Consider the following 24,515-nt stretch of genomic DNA (forward strand, 5'->3'; position numbering starts at 1 on the left):
ACAAGATCTATATTGTTTTTCCCCTGGATTTCAAATTCAGCTGAATGCTTAAAGGGAACCTTAAGTGAGGAAAATTAAACTACACACATGACAAAGCTACAAATGAATATTACATACTAACCTCACTGTCAGTTCCTCTCAGAGGCTCTCCATTTTTTTCTTACAGTGATCCCTTCCAGTTCTGACAAGATTTTGTCAGAACTGAAATATACCAGTCACTGTCAGTTATATATCAGCTGCTGTCAGTTAACACTGAATGTGCAAGGTAATGTCCATGTGTCCCTATGGCTCAAGTGGGCGATATTAGTTTAACAATGTGCTGACCAGGGAGCTGTTACGGGGTCATTGCCTTTTTTTAAAATGGAGGACAGAGAAATCCATTGATCACAGTGGAAAAATGAAATGCAAGAGAGGAGAGAGAGAGATTGAGGCGTAGATTACACAGGAGGTAAGTATGACCTGTGTATGGTTATTTTGACATTTTATTTTCAGTACAGGTTCTCTTCAAAGGCCGGGTTCACACGGGCTTCTGCCGGCATCAGTAAAATGCTTTTCTAAAAGTGTGCAGAAAACAATCTGACAGCTTCCAGTGTTTTTAACCCCCGCACGAAGACATGGAGGCATGGCGGTAAGCAACCCTGGAAGCTGCATGTAGCTTCCGGGGTTGGCTGAACCGGTGAGAAAAATGGAGAACTGGACGCGGCATTTGCGCAAACATCGTTACAGGCGCTGCCCATTTACTTGAATGGGCAGCCCTTTAACAACGAGCAGCGCAGCCGCCGGTAAACGTCCAGGTGAACTTATGATTCACACAAATGTCTACCAAGTACTTCATATACAAAACTACTTCCCACTCATCTACTGTATACTTTTCTCCTAATTATAGACTAACAGCAAATAGAAACTGTTCTTTTACATCATGAGTTGACCGACTCAAGAGCAATGAAGCAGCTGTCAATAAAGTGTATAATTAAAGGCTACTTTCAGTGAAAACTGATTATTTGTTTCAGATACAGCTAATGCAGACAAGTTCAATAGAAGCGCCTCCCTTTTGCCCTTTTGCTCCTCCCTAATCCTTTTTTAACATGATGTGTGACCAATAGAGAGTGTAGAGGTCAGCACCACTGCTTTAAAAAAAAAAAAAAAAAAGTCACATCTACTGTATCAAAAAGTGAAAAATACACAGGCATAGCTGCCTATCAACATGTATTCTAAACTTTGATACGGTACAATAAAGACATGACTTTTTGAAGCAGTGGTGTGGACCTCTAATCTCTCTATTGGATTAACCTTGTTGCACAGGACTGGTTGTTGCACACTGCCATACATGTGATCGTGAGTGCTGTTCCAAACCCCCTCTTCAACTATGGGTGACTAATAAGACAGTCAGGAAGCTCTGCTCTCTTAGGTTTCAATTCCATCCGCTCTAATCTCTGGAATGTATGGATATATGTCAGAGTTTTCATTGGAGACTACCTTTGATAATGTAGTTTAACATCACAAGCTCAGTTTGTAATGCTCAGTTTTACTCAGGGCTGTGGAGTCGGAGCCATTTTGGGTACCTGGAGTCGGTAATTTCAGAAACTTAGGAGTTGGAGTCTAATGATTTTTGTACCAAATCCACAGCCCTGGTAAGTATTAGATAAGGAGTCGGAGCCATTTTGGGTACCTGGAGTCTGAGTTTGAGTCGGTGGTTTCATAAACTGAGGACTTGGAGTTGTATGATTTTTGTACTGACTCCACAGCCCTGGTTTTACTCCAGGGACAATTTATATGAATGCTAAAGAGGTTCAGAAAGAGAGATGATAAAATACTTGACATTCTTTAAAAGCCAATCCAAAGAAGAAGCCCTTTTCACTGGGGTTGAATGACTAGGAAGGTCGGGGATTGAGAACATAAAACCTTGCAGTTTTTTGTTGTTGGCCCCCTACCTCCTTTCCAATGAATATTCTGGCCTCAGACTGGAGACCCTAAAGCAGTGTATATACCCCTTTTAAAACCCTGTAGTCACCAAGTACCCCCTTAGCATAGTAAACACTATCACAAGTACCGCTTGACAAATATATATTTAATGCTAGTACATGATAATTGGTTCTAAACTATTTCCAAGCATTTACTATTGCTTTTAAATAGCTAAAACACTAATTTGGTGCTGTTTAAATAAGATTTATCATTTTCTACAACTCTACATTTGTTATTCTTGGTTAAGTATATAAAGCCCGAGTACCCCCTGGAACCATCAGAAGTTCCCCACGTTGAGAACCTAGGCCCTAAAGTCATCAGGAAAGGAAGTGAAATGAGATAATCCCCAACAAGATAACAAGCAGCAGTAACAGACTGGTGGTTTCAAAGTCACCCGCTAAATTTAAAGAGAAAAAAAGTGTTGACTGGTGTTGAACTTTAAAGAAAACACAGCTCTTACCTATGAAGGGGATGGAAGCTAATGAATCTCCCGGTGAACTTGGTATAGGAGCTTTCGACATTTCTATCCTCTTAATATGGACCTCTCGTCTAGCATCATTCGGTAACCAACACGTAGTGTCCGAAAGGCCTTCAAGGTCACTCACAGCAAAGATGTAGGATTGCTGTCTTATAGGCTGGGGTGTACGCCGACCGCTTGGGGATTTGTGCCTTGAAAATTCCATGCTCCCCTCATGATCGTTAGATTTTGGGCTTTGACCATTTTGAACATCTACTTTATCAGAGGTAGTTGGGTCAGCAGTCACCTGTTTCACTGGCTTTGTGGGTATTGGAGTAGATGTAATTGGGGATTTGGTGGTAGAATCTAAATGGGAACTATGAGAATTGTCTATTGGAGACATTGCCTGCAGGTTTAATGCACCACTGACATGGTTTATGGGTTTTTGGTCTTTGACGACTCCATCTTCTAATTTCTTAATAGAAGTATAAGGTTTAGGTCCATAAGCAGAAGAGCCTCTTACAGAATTAGTTTTATGAAGAGGTAACCTCTCACCGCCAACTGGCTGAGGATGTGGAGATCTAAAAGAGGAACTGTGTGCACCCCTTGAAATAGGGGTGCTTTTAAGATCAGAGGGAAGTTTCTGGAAACGGTGTGCCGAGGGCAAACCTCGACTGTTCATCTGTCCAGAGTCTGAGCTATAGGCAACAGGTCCCATTTGGAAGTTTGGAGAACGAAGAGACATATGAAATGCATGCTGCCTAGATCGTTCATAAATACCCCTTCTATCGTCTTGTTCAGTATAACCAGTCCATTTATAACTGTGCTTTCTGTCACCATTATATTCATGAGGGTCAGCATTATAGGGGTCCAGCTTGCCACCTGTCCTGGCAATAAAGTCCCATGACTTAGCTTTGGGGCTCCGAGGAAGCATGGCTGGTAAAGGTATTGCATCCTGGGAAGCACTACGAGGCCAGTCTTTCATCAGTGCCGGGTCTTCTAAACGTTCTTGCGAAATGCTGCGCTGCCTGATTTGGGCAGGGTGTGGGACCCTGTCATGAGAAGTACTTCGGCGCCGAACCTGAACTGAAGGACGGTTTGGCAAAATTTGATTATAGTCTGTTTGGTTTTGAGAGGCTGCTCGAAGACAGTCCAACCTCTCCTGTATGGTTCGACATCCGTACATGCGTCGGTTGTCAGTGTATTCTTTGTAAGTTTTATAATTCCTCCAGTCTATGTGCCTGTGAGAACTTGGAGAGGAGTACTGATTACAGGGAGATGTTGATTCAACTTGGCCAAGCACCCTAGTGCTATCTGCGATGTTGGGTTGTCCTCCATACGTTGGAGGTTTGCTGAGTATTCCCGTGCTATCCATCTGCCTGGAGTCCATCGGCACTGAAGCACCAGCAATGGACGATGGTGTGGTACGCGGCATAACAAATGCGTATTTATCAGCTCTGTGCATGGGTCCAGAGCCAACGGATGAAATACTTGGTGATGGAGAACCTTCTCCACGGACATTAATCCTAGAAATATCCATGCCATCTGTATATCCACCATAGCTTGGAGTTTTTCCCAATAATCCAACATTGTCCATTGGCCTGGCTTCCATCGGCACTGATGGAAGCCCGACAGAAGGCGTTGTTGTGGTGCTCGTGCATGGCTCAGTCCTGTGTAACGGACCGGCACAATTCGTTGTAGCTGACGACAGATCTACAACTTTCCCAGAAGGCACAATAACTGTTCTTACAGACTCATTGACGACACATACAGCAGTGTTGGACTTGATGACGTCCGATGGTGATGGAGGCACTTGAATTTCTACATAGTGGTTTTTGTCCGGTTGTGCTGCAGTTCGCACAGGCTGTACAGGCTGTTGCTTGGGCAGCGATGTGTCTGGAGGTGGAATGTCAGCCGGCTGTGCCATCATGGAAGGTAGAGATTTTCTTCGGGGGTAGCAAATAGGTGGAGGTTCTGGGATATGGTCTGCTTTACCACTATAGGCTTCATTTCCTTTTCTGTAAGCATCTTGGGAATAAGCCTGTGAAGACAAGAGATCACAATTAGGAAAAAATTGTTAGAGACAAAGAAAGAGACCACAGGTGAATCCAGTCAAACTTGGCTATCTTAAATTTTGATAGGAGTTGGTGGTATTAATTACTTACAACTTGATTGTGAGCTTGTAATTTGCTTACACACTCTACCAAATCATTTGCTACAGGTAGATGAGTGATCACTGCACAGGCAAGTGTGCTTGCTTCTGGCTGCATGCAGTGGTAATAAACCAGGGAGGGACCACCATACTGGACTGTTTAACTTAGGATGCAGCTGAAAAGGAATATGCTATGCACAGATGCTTCCCACAGCAATGGGAAAACCAGTCAGATGGTAGTGCACCCCAAAGAAGCACTGCTCAGAACAGTTCAATGAACCCTAACAGCAGTATGTGGGTGGTCCCTCCCTGCTCATAGTTTGGCTGCACAAGCACAGCCAGAATCAAACTCAAACTCGTTTATTCCTTAACTCCTTCTCTACCAGCAGCCCTCTACAGCCCTCCTAGAGCATTTTACATAAGGAAAGAAATCTGATAATGGCAAATACAAGCTAGAAAGATTTCAGAAACTGGTGCCTTTCTCCATTTAAAGCTTAATTACCAATTTTGCATGGAATCTCCTTTTCAATGTCCGATCTCCCTACTGATTTATTGCAACTTAGCAACATTTCCACCAATATTAGGAGCACTTAAACATTATCATCTGGTCTACATAACATCTCACACAATCATGCTACGATTCTAAATACACAGTAAACACTAACGCCTGATCTACATGCAGGAGGACAGCGTCATGTCACACGGTCAACATACACACACTGGAATGAACCAAGCAGGATGTAGTCACGGATCTGTTAAATAAACGGGAATCAAAGCAGCTGCAATGTAGCAGTTAAATAAATCGTTAAATGGAATGCAAACAGATGAATGAATCCTACTCTCCATCACAAGTCAGACCTTACCTTGAACCTCAGGGACAGGCTACGCCGAAAAAGAGTTTTAGCCAATTCGGTGTGCTGTGCCAAATTCCCTTTAGTGTCAAAATTCACTTCGGTGATCATCATGGCCAAACGAACACAGCGTATGTAAGAGGAGGGGGGGATTACAGGCACAGAAGCATCGCAGGGACGGGAATGCAATGACAGTTTGCTAACGAAAAAGCAGCGCAGGTTTAAAGGTTCCCGTTCGGAGCAATGAAGCAGCAGCCTGAAGCGGCAGGCATGAAAAAAAATAATCTTCTGAATCGCCTGGGTTTTTATAGTACAGGTGTGGTATCAGATTACAGCCTGTGACATGCTTACTGCAAACAGCCAAGAGCCTGCCTTTTTTTCCCTCCCTTTCCTATGCATTGGGAAGGTTGTGAAGCTGACTGTTTGCAGCCATATATGCAGAGAAACACTACCAAAGGCAGGGCGAGGCTTTTAACCTCCTGCAACATATACACCAAGCAAAGGGGGCACGTTACGATAGCTCTAAAGGAAGGGGGGGGGGGGTCACATGCAAATTATACACTAACACAAGACAGTTCAGGCAGAACTAAAAATAAAAGGGAAGCGGTTCCGGTGTTAACGGGTGCCAGACATTCAATTAAAAAAAGGGCATGAATACATTCCAGAGACATGGTGCGAGTGTGTGCGTCTTACCATAGGAGAGCCATCCTTGGGAAACTGCAGCTGAGCAGGAAATAGAGGAGGGTAAGGAGAGAGGAAAAAGAAGAAAAAATGAAAGCAGCGTATTTATGTAAGGAGTGAATTATGTTGTCATATTGATGCCGGCTCCAGAGAGCTAAAAATACATCTACACTGATTTCTGTGGAAGGTACCAAAAGGAGTGCAAGGGCGGTGGAGCAGATTAGGCATTGCTATAGCCTCCTATGGCTGCTGCTGCTGAGTCTTGCACACATATGCTGGCTGCACGAATCACTCTCTGCCGCTGGAAGAGATGAACAGGGAGGGGGGTTTGGGTAAAATACAGAACACCTTGGCTGGCTGTGCTGATGTGCATCCCTCCTGCAACATGTAGGAAGCCCCCTCTCTCGCTTGTATCAGATCTTGCTTCCACTACAGCAATTACAGCCCTCTCTCCCCAGAGCGCTCGGCAGCACGCAGCTTATAGATGACGACAGTGATGTGCTATTATGCATCCTGCATGGTGTGGCTTCCCATACGGACGTGGCTATAGGCTTAGCTGGCTGCAGGCTGCCCCTTTTCCTACATTCCAGCTAAAATTAGAAAGATGCTTCGGAAGAGATTTCTTCCAGCACCCGGATCCGGGGAGACGTCCTGGGCGCTCACTAGCCTGGTCCGTGAAGGCTGGAAACCTGTGGCATGGCCAGCTGGCAGGAAACTACAAAGCCCAGCATGCACTGATGAGGTCACCGGGAGGCGGCAAACCTGGGTGGCCACATGCGATAAAGGCTATGAACAGATATCATAAATGGCAGTGTCCACATAGGTATATGGATTAGGCTGCTTAAAGGGACAGTGTAGTGAGAGGGACGTGAAGGCTGCCTTTCCCCACCCACCTTTTAAAACTATGACAGCTTCCTGCCTGTCCTGCTGATTCTGTGTCTCCCGTGTACTTTTAGTCACTAACCCAGAACAAGTATGAACATCCGATGCTGTTATTAAAGTTAAGCCAAATTAGCTGCATGCTTGTTTCAGGTGTGTGATACAGACACTACTGCAAGGATCAGCACAACTGCCTGGCTATATGCATTCTTTAAAAGGAAATAAATATGGCAGCCTCTGCAGGGGTGTAACTATGCCTGACGAGGCCTTACTCTGAAACTTTCAGGCTGGCTCCCTTCCTACCCCTTTGAACCACCTCGCCCCTTATTCTAATGTCCAGAGGGGAGGAGGAGCCTAGACTTCTTCCACCAGGGCCCACCTCCTATGCCCTTCTGGCTCTGCCAGTCAGACCTACAGATAAGTGCAGCCACAATGATAGGTCTTAACTTTCCCCCCTGCAGCCACTAGGTGACTGTCCTCTGCCTTCCTCTTAGTCTGAATCATGACGTTCATCAGATCGAAAGTAAGGCAGAGAGGACAGTGACACCTAGTGGCTGCAGTGGGAGCGCCGGGGAGACCCGACGGTGACCCGAAGCCCCTTCACTGCAACTGCTCTGATCTGTAATGCTGGGGATACACGGTACGTCTCTGTACCGTGTATCGACCAGCTGGTGCCGGGAGCTGATAATATTCAACAGGTCTGATGACCCTGCTCGATCCCCGCCCGCTCGATCCCCGCTGGCGGACAATGGCGGGGAATCGAGCAGCTGATAAGGAGCGCCGGCGGGGATTAGCGGGTATCGATCCGCGCGCACGAGTGGGGACGCGCCGGCTTCGAGACGCTGGCTCGAAAACGGCGCATTATCGCGCCGTGCATGCCCAGCATAAGTCTGAATGAAAGACACAACCGAAGGAGCACAGGAGGAGTGCCCCTGCTAAAGAAGTCAGAAGTCCCTCCTACTCACTGCCGAGAGATAAACCATGAGTTAAATTAGGTAAGGAGAGATAAATCATGAGTTAGGTCAGTTAATGAGAGATAGACCATGAGTTAAGTCAAGAAAGGAGAGATAAATTGTGAGTAAGGTGGGATAATTCTTAAGATAGATTTAATGAATCGACCCCTAGATTCCTTACTTTGGGTCTAGAGAACATTCAATCTTAAGGGGCCCATACACTGGTCGATTTCAGCCTTCGATCGAATAGATTGATTGGAAATCGATTGCCAATCAATTGGCCGATCGATTTGCGGAGGCCTTCAGCTTTCTGACTTGACTTCTCTACCTGTTGTACATTGACCAAAGACAGCAGGTCTACTTAGAAGCTGCCAGAGGTTTCTGGACAACAAGAACAAGCTTGAAGTTAAAGTGCTCAAAATCTATATAGAATGTTTAACCTGGATTCACATCCTCCCAGGGTATACAGGGGGGATATGGACTGACTTTATTGTACCTACACATAAAAGCACTACTTGCAACATACTACACACCATACATGAACAGCTTAGAAAATGTGAACTGCTGGGAAAAGCAATGCCCAAAGAATCTGTCTCAGCTGAGAGGCTACCTGGCCAATACACAACTGCCCCCCTGGGAAGATTATGCCTTTGGCCAACAGCACACCCATGTCTAGATGTATCTATATAAAAAGCAGACTCCAAAACTATTTGGGTCAAGCTCTGCATAATATACTGGAAGGCAATAATCATACATCCACCTCAACTAAATATTAAAGCGGTTTAAAACCCGGACATAATCAATAAAAACATGTTTTCCTACTTTCCATATGCCATAAGGTTAGCATATTTGCTTTTGTGCATAAGTATTATTATTCATTTATAAGTTATAGCTTCCCAAAAGTACAGTTCCCTGGTCATTTAGCCACACCAGATAATACTTTAACCTTGTTCACACTGCATTGGTGGGAAGGTCAGTCATTTGCTTTCTATAGAATGTATTATGTACCTGCATAGGGCACCATGTGTGGAGCAAGAACCAGGTTACATCCCACTGAAAGCAGAACTGCAGAGTCTATAAACTACAGCATCTAACTACAGATTCAAGCCACAACTGCAGCACATGCACAGCGGCAGTCAGTGATTACCACAAGCCACAATTGCAGCACATGCACACTGGCAGTCATCAGTGATTACCACAAGCCACAACAGCAGCAGTGCATCAGTGATTACCACAAGCCACAACTGCAGCACATGCACAGCAGCAGTCCATCAGTGATTACTACATGCCACAACTGCAGCACATGCACAGCGGCGGTCCATCAGTGATTACTACATGCCACAACTGCAGCACATGCACAGCAGCAGCCCATCAGTGATTACCACAAGCCACAACTACAGCACATGCACAGCAGCAGTCCATCAGTGATTACCACAAGCCACAACTGCAGCACATGCACAGCCGCAGTCCATCAGTAATTACCACCAGCCACAACTGCAGCACATGCACAGCGGCAGCCCATCAGTGATTACCACCAGCCACAACTGCAGCACATGCACAGCGGCAGTCCATCAGTGATTACCACAAGCCACAACTGCAGCACATGCACAGCAGCAGCCCATCAGTGATTACCACATGCCACAACTGCAGCACATGCACAGCCGCAGTCCATCAGTAATTACCACCAGCCACAACTGCAGCACATGCACAGCGGCAGTCCATCAGTGATTACCACAAGCCACAACTGCAGCACATGCACAGCGGCAGTCCATTAGTGATTACCACAAGCCACAACTGCAGCACATGCACAGCCGCAGTCCATCAGTAATTACCACCAGCCACAACTGCAGCACATGCACAGCAGCAGCCCATCAGTGATTACCACCAGCCACAACTGCAGCACATGCACAGCGGCAGCCCATCAGTGATTACCACAAGCCACAACTGCAGCACATGCACAGCAGCAGCCCATCAGTGATTACCACATGCCACAACTGCAGCACATGCACAGCCGCAGTCCATCAGTAATTACCACCAGCCACAACTGCAGCACATGCACAGCGGCAGTCCATCAGTGATTACCACAAGCCACAACTGCAGCACATGCACAGCGGCAGTCCATTAGTGATTACCACAAGCCACAACTGCAGCACATGCACAGCCGCAGTCCATCAGTAATTACCACCAGCCACAACTGCAGCACATGCACAGCGGCAGTCCATCAGTGATTACCACAAGCCACAACTGCAGCACATGCACAGCAGCAGCCCATCAGTGATTACCACAAGCCACAACTGCAGCACATGCACAGCGGCAGTCCATCAGTGATTACCACAAGCCACAACTGCAGCACATGCACAGCAGCAGCCCATCAGTGATTACCACATGCCACAACTGCAGCACATGCACAGCCGCAGTCCATCAGTAATTACCACCAGCCACAACTGCAGCACATGCACAGCGGCAGTCCATCAGTGATTACCACAAGCCACAACTGCAGCACATGCACAGCGGCAGTCCATCAGTGATTACCACAAGCCACAACTGCAGCACATGCACAGCCGCAGTCCATCAGTGATTACCACAAGCCACGCATGCAGCACATGCACAGCAGCAGTCCGTCAGTGATTACAAGCCACAACTGCAGCGCATACAGAGCGGCAGCCCATCAGTGATTACCACAAGCCACAGCTGCAGCTCATGCACAGCCGCAGTCCATCAGTCCACAAGCCACAACTGCAAAATTACCTAAATATTTTCGCTTTACAATTTTCCCCTCTTCACCTTCCCATGTAGTTGGAGGTAAGCAAGCATGCAGGGTCCAGGTAGTCAAAATTTCCCAGGACTTTCTTAACCTGCACATTGGTTCTCTGGATAAACTGACTTACAAGTATTATAGCCAGGTATCTAGCATTCCCCAGAGGAGGTCAGTAATTGACGTTTCCATAAAATCATTCCAGCTTGCAGTACAGCTTTATTCTTTGCATAAGGCATGGAGCTATTTCCACATCACGCACACAGAGGCCATATCACTTTAATCACAGGATGAGTGGGATTAAACGGGCTGTAATCTCATCATTATTTATGTACTCCTCTCACGGACACGTACTTTTACCATTTATGTGCGAGGGTCAAAGAGAGCGTTATTCTACACAAACTACAACTTCCCATTTCTTCTGTCATTAAAGAAAAACTGTCCAATAAACACACACAGTTGTGATAAATTTGCAAAGCAGATAGTCATAGGAGTACAAAGGAAATCGCCGCCTGGAGACTTGGGCGCAGGATACATCCGATATATGGCTGATCCTGCTGCTGCACAAGTCCCAGTGGCGTTAAATACTATTCCCCCTCCAGGTTCATGTGGATGGTAGGGAATGATGTAATTCGGCTTCCAGCTATTACTAGCGGGTGAATTACAGCGTTTTAAAAGTAACTTCAGCTCAGTCTTCTGACAGCGCCGAAGTTACTCACTGTGCGCCGCTATAGCCGTAATTCCTATTACGGTCTATAGGTGGCGCCAGCTGTGGCCAAATCTCCTGCACTGGATTCCTACTGTTCAATACTCATAGCACCTTCACAGTGCTTTTAAAAACCCTCATTTGCTTCCCAGTCAAATTACTAACTTGGACCACACTGTAGTACCAGTTGCGGCTACTGATTAACCTCTGCAGGATGTAGAAGATGTGAATAAAGTGGCATGAGGGGTGGGAGGAGCAATACTGGCCTTTCCTACAAAGAAAAAAAAAAGAAACGAAAGCAAGCTGGTGGCCAGACTCTGCGCTCTTTTCCACTATGAAACACGATGGAAATGACCGCTGCCATTTCCATTAGTTTTACTATGCCCTGCGTTTTGCGATCCGTTAGCGATTGGAATCAGATCGCAAAATGCAGGGTAGTAAAAAAGGGTCCTCAGTCAACTCAGTAGATCTTGGAACACAGAGAAATACCGATGCCTATTAGGGATGATCAATCAAATGCAAATATTTTTGACTTTATGCAAATGTATGTACTTTTTTATGCAACTACATGCAGCTAGAATATGGACCAATCAATTTAAACAGCGGTGGGACTTGATTGGGCCATATTCAAGCGCCATATTTTTGCATAAAAATGTACATACATTTACATAAACTTGGAAATATTTGCATCTCATTAAATTGATCATCCCTACTGCCTAGTAAGCATTCTAATCACTGGGGTTTCACTAGCAGAGAGGCTTAAAGGGAAGGTCTGAGCTAGGAAAAAAATAAAATACTTACCCGGGGGGCTTCTTCCAGCCTTTAGCAGCTTATCTCTCCCACGCCGCAGCTGCACTCTCTGCCGCTGGCTCTCGGCGTCTCGCCAGTTCATCCTCTAGTGCGCCTGCGCGAGCACTTCTGTCTATCAAGTCCACATGGCCGGAGTGTACTGCGCAAGAGCAGTAGATTTGATTGACAGCGGCGCTTACGCAGACGCAGTAGAAGATGGCCTGGCGAGGCGCCGAGAGCCACCGGCGTGGGAGAGATCAGCTGCTGGAGGCTGGAGGAAGCCCCGGGTAAGTAGATTTCATTTTTTTTCCAAGCTCGGATGTGTCCTTTAAGGTGGCCATTATAATTTTTTTATGTCAATAGCTATGCAATTTGATCACTGTGATTGAATCTGCTAGAAATCAATGCACCAAATGATGCCGGAAATGGTTTGATAGCACCCGATGGAGGATATCGAAGCGTCAGTGGTACATCGCCGGCCCATAACATTGCAGTGCATCGAAAAGTGCAACGCTCGGGTACGATAGATTTTTAGAAGATTTCATGCTGAAACCTATTAAAATTGATGCAGGCAGAAGGAGAAGGGAAGAAAAATTAGTTGGCACTGCAGCTTACCGTTTCGCGCTACAATGCGCTTCAATTAATTTAATTGAAGCGCATTGTAGCGCGAAACGGCCGTCAGGCACCTTCCCCTAGCACCCACCGCATCACCCCACTCCACTTTATGGTATGTGAACCAATTTTATCTTTACGATTTTTTGTACTGTACCTGTGCCTGCTTTTGGAATAAAGCACCTGCAGTGCCGATTGACCTCCTATTAAAACTGATGCCTATTGTGCAGAAGTATTCGATCCCTCTCTGATCAGATTTTATCTGGGAGGGGTTTCACCACAATATCAGCCTTCAAGATACCCCTGATGATCTATATGAGAAAAAGTAAAGACTTCTCATGGGAAAGTGGGTGAAAGTGGAAAGCTACTGATTGGGAAGTTCAATCCATGGTTAAAGTTTATCTTTAAAGGAAACCCCTGACAATGCTTATATCAGCTTTAATACTTACCTGGAGGATTCATAGGCTTCCACTGTGCCACCTGGTATGTTCTGCAATCGGGCTCCTGGTCGTGCTGCTGCTACAGGAGTGTCCACAACATGGGTGCACATGTGTGGCGAAGCATGGACTGGCCCTGACTGAAGTACTTACCGGTTGGGGTACAGCGGAGGAATGGAGCGGCCCTGGAGGACAGTGATGGGGTCCACAGCCGGCATGGGGCTGGAGGAATCCCCGTGAGTATAAAAGCTGATAGAAGCATGGGCTCAGGTACATTTTGAAGCAAGCCTGTGACTTTGCCAAACACAAAAGTTAAATACTTACCTCAGAAGAGCAAAGCCTATGGATCCTCCAGGGGCTTCTCTGATCCTCCTGCAGCCCACTGATGGTTGTCCGGTCCTGCATGGCTGCACTCCTGTCAGTGTGCGAGTGTGTCTGAACCGCGCAGGGGCACGGATGGCCCACACCTGCGCAATAGTTGCTTTCGCATGGAGGAAAAGGCCATGCAGGAGTGGCTCTGTGCTCCTATGCAGGCCGCCTTGCTCCTGCACAATGTGGCTGCGCTCATATATGGGATAGGAGCGCGGCTGCGCAAACCTATTGAACAAGCAGCCCTAGTCAACCAGAACAGTGAGCTCAAGGGGGTTGGGGAAACCTTTGGCTTATGCAGAGGCTTTTCTCTACTGAGGTAAGTATCTAACTTTTGAAGTGAGAGTAATATGGAGGCTGCCATATTTATTTCCTTTTAAACCACACTAGTTGCCTGGCTGTCATGCTGATCTCTTTGGCTGCAGTAGTGTCTGAATCAAGCATGTGGCTAATCCAGTCAGACAATCTGATCTGCACCCTTGTTAAGGGTCTATACTGTACCTGAAAATATTAGAGGCAGATGATCAGCAGGACAGCCAGGCAATGTGTAAAAGGAAATATGGCAGCCCATATAGCCCTCTCACTCTAGGTATACAGTCAGTAAAGCTCCTCTTTAAACAACAACTGTTGCAAGAGGGATATGGAGGTTGCCATATTTATTTCCTTTTAAGCAATACCAGTTGCCTGGCAGTCCTGCTGATGATCTGCCTCTCATTTAGCTATAGCCCCTGAACAAGCATGCAGCAGATCAGGCATTTCTGACATTGTCAGATCTGACAAGATTAGCTGCATGCTTGTTTCTGGTGTGATTCAGACACCACTGCAGCCAAATAGACCAGCAGGGCTGCCAGGCAACTGGTATTGCTCAAAAGGAAATAAATATGGTAGCCTCCATATTCCTCTCACTTCAGTTGTTCTTTAAAGGGAACCTTAACTGAGAGGGATATGGATGTTGCCTTTTAAACATTACCAGGTGCCTGGCAGCCCTGATCTCTTTAGCTGCAATAGTGGCTGAATCACACACCTGAAACAAGCATGCAGCTAATCCAGTCTGACTTCAGTCAGGGCACATGATCTGCATGCTTGTTCAGGGGCTGTGGCTAAAAGAATTAGAGACACAGGATCAGCAGGAGAGTCAGGCAACTGGTATTATTTTAAAAGGAAAAATCCATATGCTTCTCAGTTCAGGTTCCCTTTAAGCTAAGGTACGGCTGCTGAAATCCCAGCTAGCGAAGGCACCCGAAAAGCTGCAGCCGACACCTAAACCTTTGAGTTGTCCTCCAGTTGCAGTCAGTGGAGCTGGCTCCTAAAAATTTCACACTGGCTCACGAATTGGACAGACTGACTCCAGACTTCCGTAATAACTGGTCCACCCCTGTTTTAAGGACACACAGAAAGAGCTGAGAAAGAGCCAGACATTCTCCCAGAATTCTCTCTGCCACTTTCATACTGCATAAAGGACTCCACAGTGCGGTTGTACACTTACAGAGAACCATGCTAAATCAGTTAGGTCAGCCAAGAGCAAGCACTCAAAATAACCAAGCATGGTAGTTATAGCCTTATAATGAGAATATTGTCCACGGAAGTGTTCGTAAAATCACGAGGATTACTCATTCAACGTGTGTACAAGGCAAACTGTACAAATCCAAGGTCTCTTAACTTCTAACAACTTACGCAGCAATATACAGGGATGCTACGCAACCTGTGCAGCCCACAAGACAAACCACAGAACATCTATATTGCACTTTTCTCCTGGCGGACTCAAAGCACCAAACCTGCAGCCACTAGGCCACGCTTGGTACAGTCACTACTAGGGAGTGCTCAGTAGGCATAGCAGTGTAGGGAGTCTTGCCCAAGGTCTACTCACTGAATAGGTGCTGGCTTACAGAACAGGAAGAGCTGAGACGCTAACCCAGGCCGCCAGTGTCAGAGGCAGAGCTGAACCAGAACTCTTGCACAGGACAGAAGGAAAACAGAAAAATGTGCTCTGGCTATAGTTAGAAAGTTTAGCCTGTCTAATTCCCCCTCATTTGTATCTAATCACAAGTGTTTTCATGAAATCAGGCAGTAGACATACGTCAGATTTATTGCAGGGTTTGTATCGGCTGTAAGAAAGAAATGTTTTTTCTTTAAAGGTCATTATGCTGTTGCTTATCTTTTAAAGCAGAGAGTCCGGGTTTGTTTAGAGCAGAGGTGCTCAAACTTTTTTGGGGTGAGGGCGCCCTTGATGACTGAAATTTTTTCAAGGCACCCCTCGGCAAAAACTACCAAAATACTGTTATGACTCTTATTAAGTAGCACCCCCCTTCCTAGTAGCTAGTGATGCCTATCAGGTAGCATCCGCCTCCAAGTAGTCAATGACTGCCCCACCCCATCCTCGGCAGCAGCCCACCCTCCTAATAGTCAGTGATCCCCCCCCCCTTTTATGTAGCCCCCCTGAATGCACAAAAGGATAAAGAGTCCACCTTGTAGACCACAAAGACATTTGCCCACATGGGGACTGCCGTAAGTGACAGGATTAAAGGACAACTGTAGTGAAAGGGATATGGAGGCTGCCATATTTATTTCCTTTAAAGCAATACCAGTTGCCTGGCTATCCTGCTGCTTCTCTGCCTCTAATACTTTTAGCCCTAGACCCTGTACAAGCATGCAGCAGATCAGGTGTTTCTGGCATTATTGTCAGATCTGACAAGATTGCTGGCATGCTTGTTTCTGGTGCGATTCAGACACCACTGCATCTGAATAGACCAGAAGGATGCCAGGCAACTGGTATTGTTTTAAAGGAAATAAATATGGCAGCCTCCATATCCCTCACAATACAGTTGTTCTTTAAAGGTTAACTGGCAGGTAATACAGCTGCATTGTATATCAATGCATGGTTGCATTACCTGATGGCATTGTACAAAGGATGGGATGCATGCTGAGGCACCCCTGGGAGGTGATTGCCTTGTAGGGAGGTGCTCGCGGCACCCAGTTTACTCTAAGACCCCTGGCTTAGAGTAACAGCAATGCACAGAGGTATGAGGGTCCAACATGAGCATACCTCATGCTTACCTTTGCCTCAGGTACACGTATATAAAAAAAATGTTTGTAATGTATACGGATTACAATTTGTTGTCCTTTAAAAGATATAGGAAAAACTTGTGAATGTTTTCCAAACGGTCTGCAGCCAGCTTGCCAACTTCAGGGGAAAAAAAAAATTACAGACATAAATTGCTTGGATGACAGATTCTGTGTGGGAGTGTACTCTTTCCCTCCTCCCACCAAATCCCAGACAACTGCTTTCTTCTTGTTTTCTGACCATTTTAAAAGACCTAATGCCTTGAATTCTGTATCTCAGCTGTTACGCTGTGGAAGGCTCTTACCAATCTTCACATGAAGTGCAGGCATATAAAAGTATGAAGTGAATGTATACAACAATCCACAGGGCTGCTGCATAATGTGCAGGTCAGCCCGATGTCAGTCAGCCATTCTATGCTGACAGGAAACTATTAACAGTCTCAATCTAATTAGCAGCGTGCTTTAACGGACAGCCCCTGGTTACAGAGCAGGCTAGATTGAGGAGGCAACTGATGGACTAGACAGTGATACACAGGTCTGCCATAGAAGCACTAGAAGCAGCTTGGAGCCTGTGAGGGAAAAGGATTCATGACACAAGACTGCTGGTGCACAGTTCCAGCAGAACTTAAAGGACAACTGTAATGAGAGGGATATGGAGGCTGCCATATTTATTTACTTTTAAAGTGGACCTGAACTCTTGCACATGACTGAAGAAATACATAGAGAAATGCACTCTGAATGTATTTTGGGAGTTCAGCCTGTTTACTTCACCTTCATTTGTATTTAATCACAAGTTGTAAACTGATCTCTCCCGTGTCACATGATTGTCTATGGCAGAGATGGCAGATAAGGCCATTTGAAAGCACAGGATGTCAATAATATGTCTGCTTCCATGAATCAGGAAGTAGAAACAGTGCAAATTTATTTTAGGATTTGTATCGGGTGTAACAAAGAAATGTTTTTTGTTGAAATATTATGCTGTTGCGTATCTTTTAGAGCAGAGAGGACGTTCTGAGTCCAGGTCCGCTTTAAGCAATACCAGTTGCATGGCTGTCCTGCTGGTCCTCTGCCTCTAATACTTTTAGCCATAGGCCCTGAACAAGAAGTAGGTCGGGTGTTTATGACATTACTGTCAGATCTGACAAGATTAGCTGTAATCTTGCTCCTGGTGTGCTCAGACACTACTGCAGCCAAATAGACCAGCTGGGCTGCCAGGCAACTAGTATTGTTTAAAAGGCAATAAATATGGCAGGCTCCACATTCTTCTTGCTTCAGTTGTCCTTTCCGTTTTCTAACTAAACAGCACTGCAAATGTCGGGGCATCTAAAAAGTGTGAGAATGGTGACAGTTTTTACTTGCGTGTCTTTCTGTCCCCTGGAAGGTTTATCTACACAGAGTAGGGGTGGAGGGCAAACGACCGGTCTCATATCAGAACATAGGCCAAAAATGGGTTCAGAACAAATGTTAACCAAGCCTGTTTTTCTTTACTGTCAACTTCCATTTCTTCCAGGTCTGAAATCTCAGATTATTTTATTTTAGAAGCAGCTGCCTGGAGGGATGAGGTCAGAACAGGTAAGTATTTAACCCTCACACCCCCAAGCCTCCATCATTAAAGGACAACTGAAGTGAGAGTGATATGGAGGCTGCCATATTTACTTCCTTTTAAAGGAATCATCAGGCAAAATAATGGAAATCCGATTTACTTACCTGGGGCTTTCTCCAGCTCTCGCAGCTGTCTATCTACATTATTTTGCCTGACAATTCCTTTTAGCAATCCTAGTTGCCTGACAAATGTCCTACTGATCCTCTGCCTTTAATACTTTTCACCATAAACCCTAAACAAGCATATGCAGAGCAGGAGTTTGACATTATAGTCAGATCTGACAAGTTTAGCTGCATACATGTTTCTGGTGTTATTCAGACACTACTGCAGGCAAATAGATCAACAGGACTACCGGGCAACTGGCACTGTTTAAAGAGACTCTGAAGCGAGAATAAATCTCGCTTCAGAGCTCATAGTTTGCAGGGGCATGTGTGCCCCTGCTAAAACGCCGCTATCCCGCGGCTAAACGGGGGTCCCTTCACCCCCAACCCCCCCTCCCACCCCCCCCCCTGCAAAATCAACGACCAACTTGGTCGTAAATGTTGCTCTTCCTGGGGGCAGGGCTAACGGCTGCAGCCCTGCCTCTCAGCGCGTCTGTCAGATGCGCATCGCCGCCTCTCCCCCGCCCCTCTCAGTGAAGGTAGACTGAGAGGGGCGGGGGAGAGGCGGAGGTTAGCCCTGCCCCAATGCGGAAGCGCTCCCCCGCTGCATGGAGGGGATTTGGGGGATCCGGGACCCCCGTTAAGCCGCGGGATAGCGGCGGTTTAGCAGGGGCACACATGCCCCTGCTATCTATGAGGTCTGAAGCGAGATTTATTCTCGCTTCAGACTCTCTTTAAAAGGAAATAAATAGGGCAGCCTCCATATCTTTTATTTCAGTTGTCCTTTAAAGCAGACCTGAACTCAGAACTTCCTCTCTGCTCTAAAAGCATAATAACCTTTAAAGAAAATAATGTATTTGTTATAGATGATACACATCCTGCAATAAATCTACAGTCTGTCCACTTTATGGTTTCATGGGAGCAGACATTAGGTTAACATCCTGTGTTTACAAATTAGCTGCTCTGCCCAGGCAGTCAGCTGGCACAGCTTAGAGATCAAATTACACTTGTGATTAGTCACAGATGAGAGGGAATTAGACAGGCTAAACTCTCTAAATACATACAGGGTGCATTTATCTATGTTTCCCTGTGCAAAATGTCAGTTCCACTTTAAGACAGAGCCTGACATGACAGGCTCTGTCTATTTTACCTGCGGCACTCTTTAAAAACGCAAACGCAAACACAGGAAAACCGCAAGCACGATTTTTCTGCAATTTTGTTTCCATTTTTGCGACAGAAACCTGTGTACTAGTAGTTGTCCCAGCATGCAACAGGATACCCGGGTGGTTCAGCCAGCAATTATTTTAAATATGAATTGCGGATTCTTTTTTAAGTTACTATTATTGCGCAAGGCATGATCAGCTTTTGATTTGGGTGCAGTTATAGGACAGGTGGCCAAATCTGTCCTGAAACGCAGCAGGAAGAGAGATTTATGCAAACTTCTAACTAGAAAGCAGTTACGTCCTTTGATTGTGAAATCCTCCAAAATCCACTTATGACTAATGGAGCCGAATAAAAAGAGTATAGCAGGGGAGTGGGGAGAGAGTTAGTTGGAAAATGACACAAATATGATGAAAACACGAACAAGGAAATGCTAGAGCACACTTGCAAAAAGCATACCGAGAGTGGAAAAAACGAAAAGAAAATATCACGTCTTATTTAAAGAGTTAAAAATAACATCTTTTCCATCTAAAACCAGTATACTTAGCATATAGTAAAAGCATTAAGCCATTTGTGTTCATTGCAGTCCTGTAAAACCCCTGTTAGAGAGACACCGTCTCTTCTGGGTCACTCAACAGCAATTCACAGCATTAAACATCAGTGGCATTTGGTTATGTTTAGAGCACACGTCAAACTCTGGCTTGCAGAGCCATTAAATTTGGCCCCACACGTGGTTTCCGACCATCAGGGGAGCTATATTGCAGGTGAAACCATAGAGCGTCAGGGAAACCATTAGGGGGAGAAAGAGGGAAAACAATAGTCACCAAGGAACTGTAGATGGGAGGGAGGGGCTCAATAGACCCCAGGGAAATGTATGTGGGGGTGACATTAGAGACTGGGAACTGTATAGGGGAGGGGGGCCACTAGACACCAGGGATCTGTAAAGGGGTGGGAGGGGGCGACTAGACACCAGGGAACTGTATAGGCCAGGGAGGGGGCCCACTAGACACCAGGGAACTGTATAGGCCAGGGAGGGGGCCCACTAGACACCAGGGAACTGTATAGGCCAGGGAGGGGGGCCCACTAGACACCAGGGAACATTATCGTGAGGGGAGTGCACTAGACACCAGAGAACTGTAAATGTGAGGGAGGAGGTACACTAGACACCAGGGAACTGTATGGAGGAGGAGGGGCATTAGCTTGGGATTGAGCAAGCACTTCCTGCTGATTTTGACTGCCCCAGTCAAAAGGCTCTTCTAATCTGCATCCTAGCAGGAATCATCAGCCTCTCGCTGACCATCTCTAGAAGGGATTGCAGATTGTGAAGTAGAAATAGCAGACCAGAGAACAGTGGCAGTGCAGAGATTCAGTGATTAAGATTACCCAAGTATCATTGGTTGCTGTAATTGAGCAACATATGCTAGTCAAATGGCAGGAGTACAGGTAAACTTGCAGTGTGCTGTCTGTGTATGGCTGATTTACCGCTTCTTTAGTACATCAAAACACCCGTGTCTCCCAAAATATAGGAATCTAAATTACTATTGTGACTTTTGCTACATGCTGAGTAACTTTTCTTTAGTTCTACTTTATTTACTAAATGTAGATGCTTGGGGTGATAACACTGTGTTTGTATGTATGACCATCCCCTGAGTTTATTAAAGCAGGCCGGGATTCAGAACTTCCTTTCTGCTCTAAAAGATAAGCAACAACATACTAATCTTTAAAAGGAAAAAATTTCTTTGTTACAGCTGATACAAATCCTGCAATAAATCTGCAGTGTGTCTACTTCCTGCTTTCATAGAAGCAGACATAACATCCTGTGTTTACCAATTAGCTCTCTGCTGAGGTAGGAGCTGACACAGCTGAGTGATCAAATTACAATTTGTGATTAGGCACAGATGAGGTGGAAATATAGAGGCTTAAAGAGACACTGAAGAGAAAAAAATATATGATATAATGAATTGGTTGTGTACTATGAATAATTACTAGAAGATTAGCAGCAAAGAAAATATTCTCATATTTTTATTTTCAGGTATATAGTGTTTTTTCTACTATTGCATAATTCTCTAATATGTGCAGATTACACAACACTCAGCATTCAAAATGATTCTTTCAGAGCAGTCTGTGAACTAATGACCTCTCCTCTGGGAGAGAAAAAGAAAACTGTTTACTTACAGTTGAGATAATAAAAGTCAGAAAACAGCCCTCTCCACGACTTTGAAAGTCATAGAGATTAATGGCTTTTTTGCATAGAGATAACAACTGGAGTTTCTTAACTCTTCCTGTACTGGAAACAATTACACTGATGTATCTGATCTTAATCTTTTATTTCTTAAGGTGCCCATACACTCGTCAGATTGGCAGCAGATAGATAAGAAATGCATCTGATGGTCTATCTGATGCGTTTTTAGAACATTTTTTACCAGGATAGAATTCCAACAGATTTCAGTTTGAAATCTATTGAAATTCGATCTGATGGCATTTTTTTGCCATCAGATTTCCATTAAGGCCAATGCAAACTGATAAGCAATCTCTTCAGATCGACCTAAATTTTCCACCCTGCAAGTTCGATGGAAATCCATCGAAATCGATCGAAATCGGCCATCGATCGGTCGATTGGCCAACCGATTTGCAATCGATCGATCGATCGATCGATCGGGATCGATCGGTCGGCCAGAAAATCGGCTGAGTGTATGGGCTGCTTAAGCTGTGCTACACATACAAATCATAATATCATTTTTTTTTTCGCTTCAGTGTCTCTAACTCTCTAAATACATACAGGGTACATTTCTCTATGCTTTCCTTCTGCCCTGGGCTAAAGTTCAGGTCCACCTTCATCATCATGAAGCTGAATTCTGTAGACTGAAATGGCTGAATAGTGTACTGGTAAAGAGAGTGAAGTTGCTGGATTCTGTATTAGTTAAAGGACATCCGAGGTGAAAAAAAGTGAGATAAACAATTGCATATATCCTCCTCCTAAAAAATACTTTTTTGTTATCCCACAGTTTTATTTTTATTAAAGTTTGTATTGTTTAGTGGCCTCTTTTCAATGACACAATTACTGAAGTATGCCCGAGCTAAAAATCTATGAACTACTGCCCCTTTTTATCTCTTGTCTGCTCTCGGAAGCCATTTTCTCCCAGGAAAGTGTTTTATGGCTGTTATTCCTTATCCCTGAGGGTTTCGCTATAGTCTGACCCAGTCCCCGACACAGATAGAAACTGTCACTTGCATGCCTGATTTTTAACTTTCAGGCAGAGAAAGAAAAAAAGAAACACAGCATAGTTATTTGTGTGATTGGCACTGTACATACACATATCTATCTCATCATGTCACTTCCGGTGTCCTTTAAGGGCTATGACTCTGACCAGGGGGCCAGGGTTTGAATCTCAGCTCTTCCTGTTCAGCAAGCCAGCACCTATTCGATAAGAATACCTTGGGGCAAGACTGCCTACTGAGCGCTCTCTAGTAGCTGCGACTCCGTCGCTGTGGGGCCACCAGAGGAAGATTTTATGTCTTGTCAAGTCTTGTTATTCAGGCACACCTGCACACAGTCAAGCAGGTATCGCTACTATTTCTTAACTTTCATGGCATTCACCAACCAACTCACACAACTTTACATCAGCATCATTAAACAGAGGAAGTAGACAGGTGACACAGGAGGCCGCACAGCTGAAACAGGAAGTAGTGGTGTCATGTTCCTGGCTGTGCAGTGCAGAAGGGATATGTGAATCTGTCTGTGGGTTGAACAGATTTACAAATCCCCACGTAGGCACGACACTTCTCAAGAACAGATTTCAACTGTGTTCTGAGCTGTTTAACTGTAATCCTGAGGCCAAAGGGTTACGCTGTGTTTGTAAACCGTCTATTCCATTTACATTCCAAGCTTCTAAAAGTAAAAGCCACAAGCAGATGAATAATTAATGGGAGGAACAGTTTCAGAGCAGGAAACTAACAAAAGATGGCAAAATGAAGGAAAGGCCAAGTAAAAAGATGTGCATTTTAAGTGCCAACTTTTGAAGAAATACATTCATTTTTTATTAATGAAACTGAGCTATGATGGCTACTCAGGCAATAAAGCCAAAAGCAGTGATATCTATTCTATGACTCCATTACACTAAGTACAGACAGTCTGATGACCAACACAACTTTCTGGGATTGTTTCATGCTTCAGTCGGTTGTCTATCGAGGGCCCCCCCCCCCCCCCCTTCCTCCTTTCCAAAAGGACAGTACATGGAGCACAAATTAGGTGCGCACAGATGACGAACTGACTGCCGGCAAGCTGTTCCCCAAATTGGTCACAGAGAATTGCTCCATTCGGCAAGAGTCTTGAAAGCACCGGATGTTAACAATATGTCTGCTTCCAAGAAAGCAGAAAATAGAAACAGTGCAAATTTTATTGCAGGATTTGATTCAGCTGTAAAAAAAAAATTATTTCAAAATTATGCTGTTGCATATCTTAGAAGGACCACTGTCGCGAAAATCTTATAATTTAAAATATATGTAAACAAATAGAAATAAGAAGTATCCTAGAAGGACCACTGTCGCGAAAATCTTAAAATTTAAAATATATGTAAACAAATAGAAATAAGAAGTACATTTCTTCCAGATTAAAATGAGCCATAAACTGCTTTTCTCCTATGTTAATGTCACTTACAGGAAGTAGTAGAAATCGTACATTACCATATTATCATTGTGCTGAACGGCTTGTAAAAGGGCATGTAACCCGAAACAGTGGGCTGTATGTAGCTGCTACACAGCATCTTATGGATCTTCAATAAAGCTGATTTATACTTGGATGTGGTGCGGACCAATATCTTCAAACAATCTGACATTACCGACAGGTTTTGGGTTAGTCAAACTCTCCATAGAGGATTTTCAGCATGGCCTTTATTCTTTATAAAGAGACTCCCTGAAAAAGAGTCATACAAAGATGCTGGCCAGCCTCCCTGCTCGCTGCACACTTTTTTGGCAGTTGGAAAAGCAA

At 45.0% G+C, this 24,515-nt stretch overlaps 1 protein-coding gene across 4 annotated transcripts in view; it reads right to left on the reverse strand.

Annotated features, from left to right (window-relative positions):
* Nucleotides 1-24,515, reverse strand: part of ARHGAP21 (Rho GTPase activating protein 21) — a 243,186-nt gene that overhangs the window by 67,376 nt on the left and 151,295 nt on the right. For 2 of the 4 annotated variants that reach the window (XM_068235615.1, XM_068235614.1), the window contains exons 7-8: nt 6,116-6,145; nt 2,423-4,460 (exon numbers count right to left, since the gene is read on the reverse strand). In XM_068235615.1, the coding sequence (XP_068091716.1) occupies nt 2,423-4,460; nt 6,116-6,145 (2,068 nt within the window). Of the gene's footprint in view, nt 1-2,422; nt 4,461-5,434; nt 5,651-6,115; nt 6,146-24,515 lie in introns of those variants that run through there. The other 2 variants (XM_068235617.1, XM_068235616.1) reach the window with 2 other exon arrangements.

The sequence above is a fragment of the Hyperolius riggenbachi genome, chromosome 5 (assembly GCF_040937935.1).
Source record: "Hyperolius riggenbachi isolate aHypRig1 chromosome 5, aHypRig1.pri, whole genome shotgun sequence".
Taxonomy (NCBI): Eukaryota; Metazoa; Chordata; class Amphibia; order Anura; family Hyperoliidae; genus Hyperolius; species Hyperolius riggenbachi.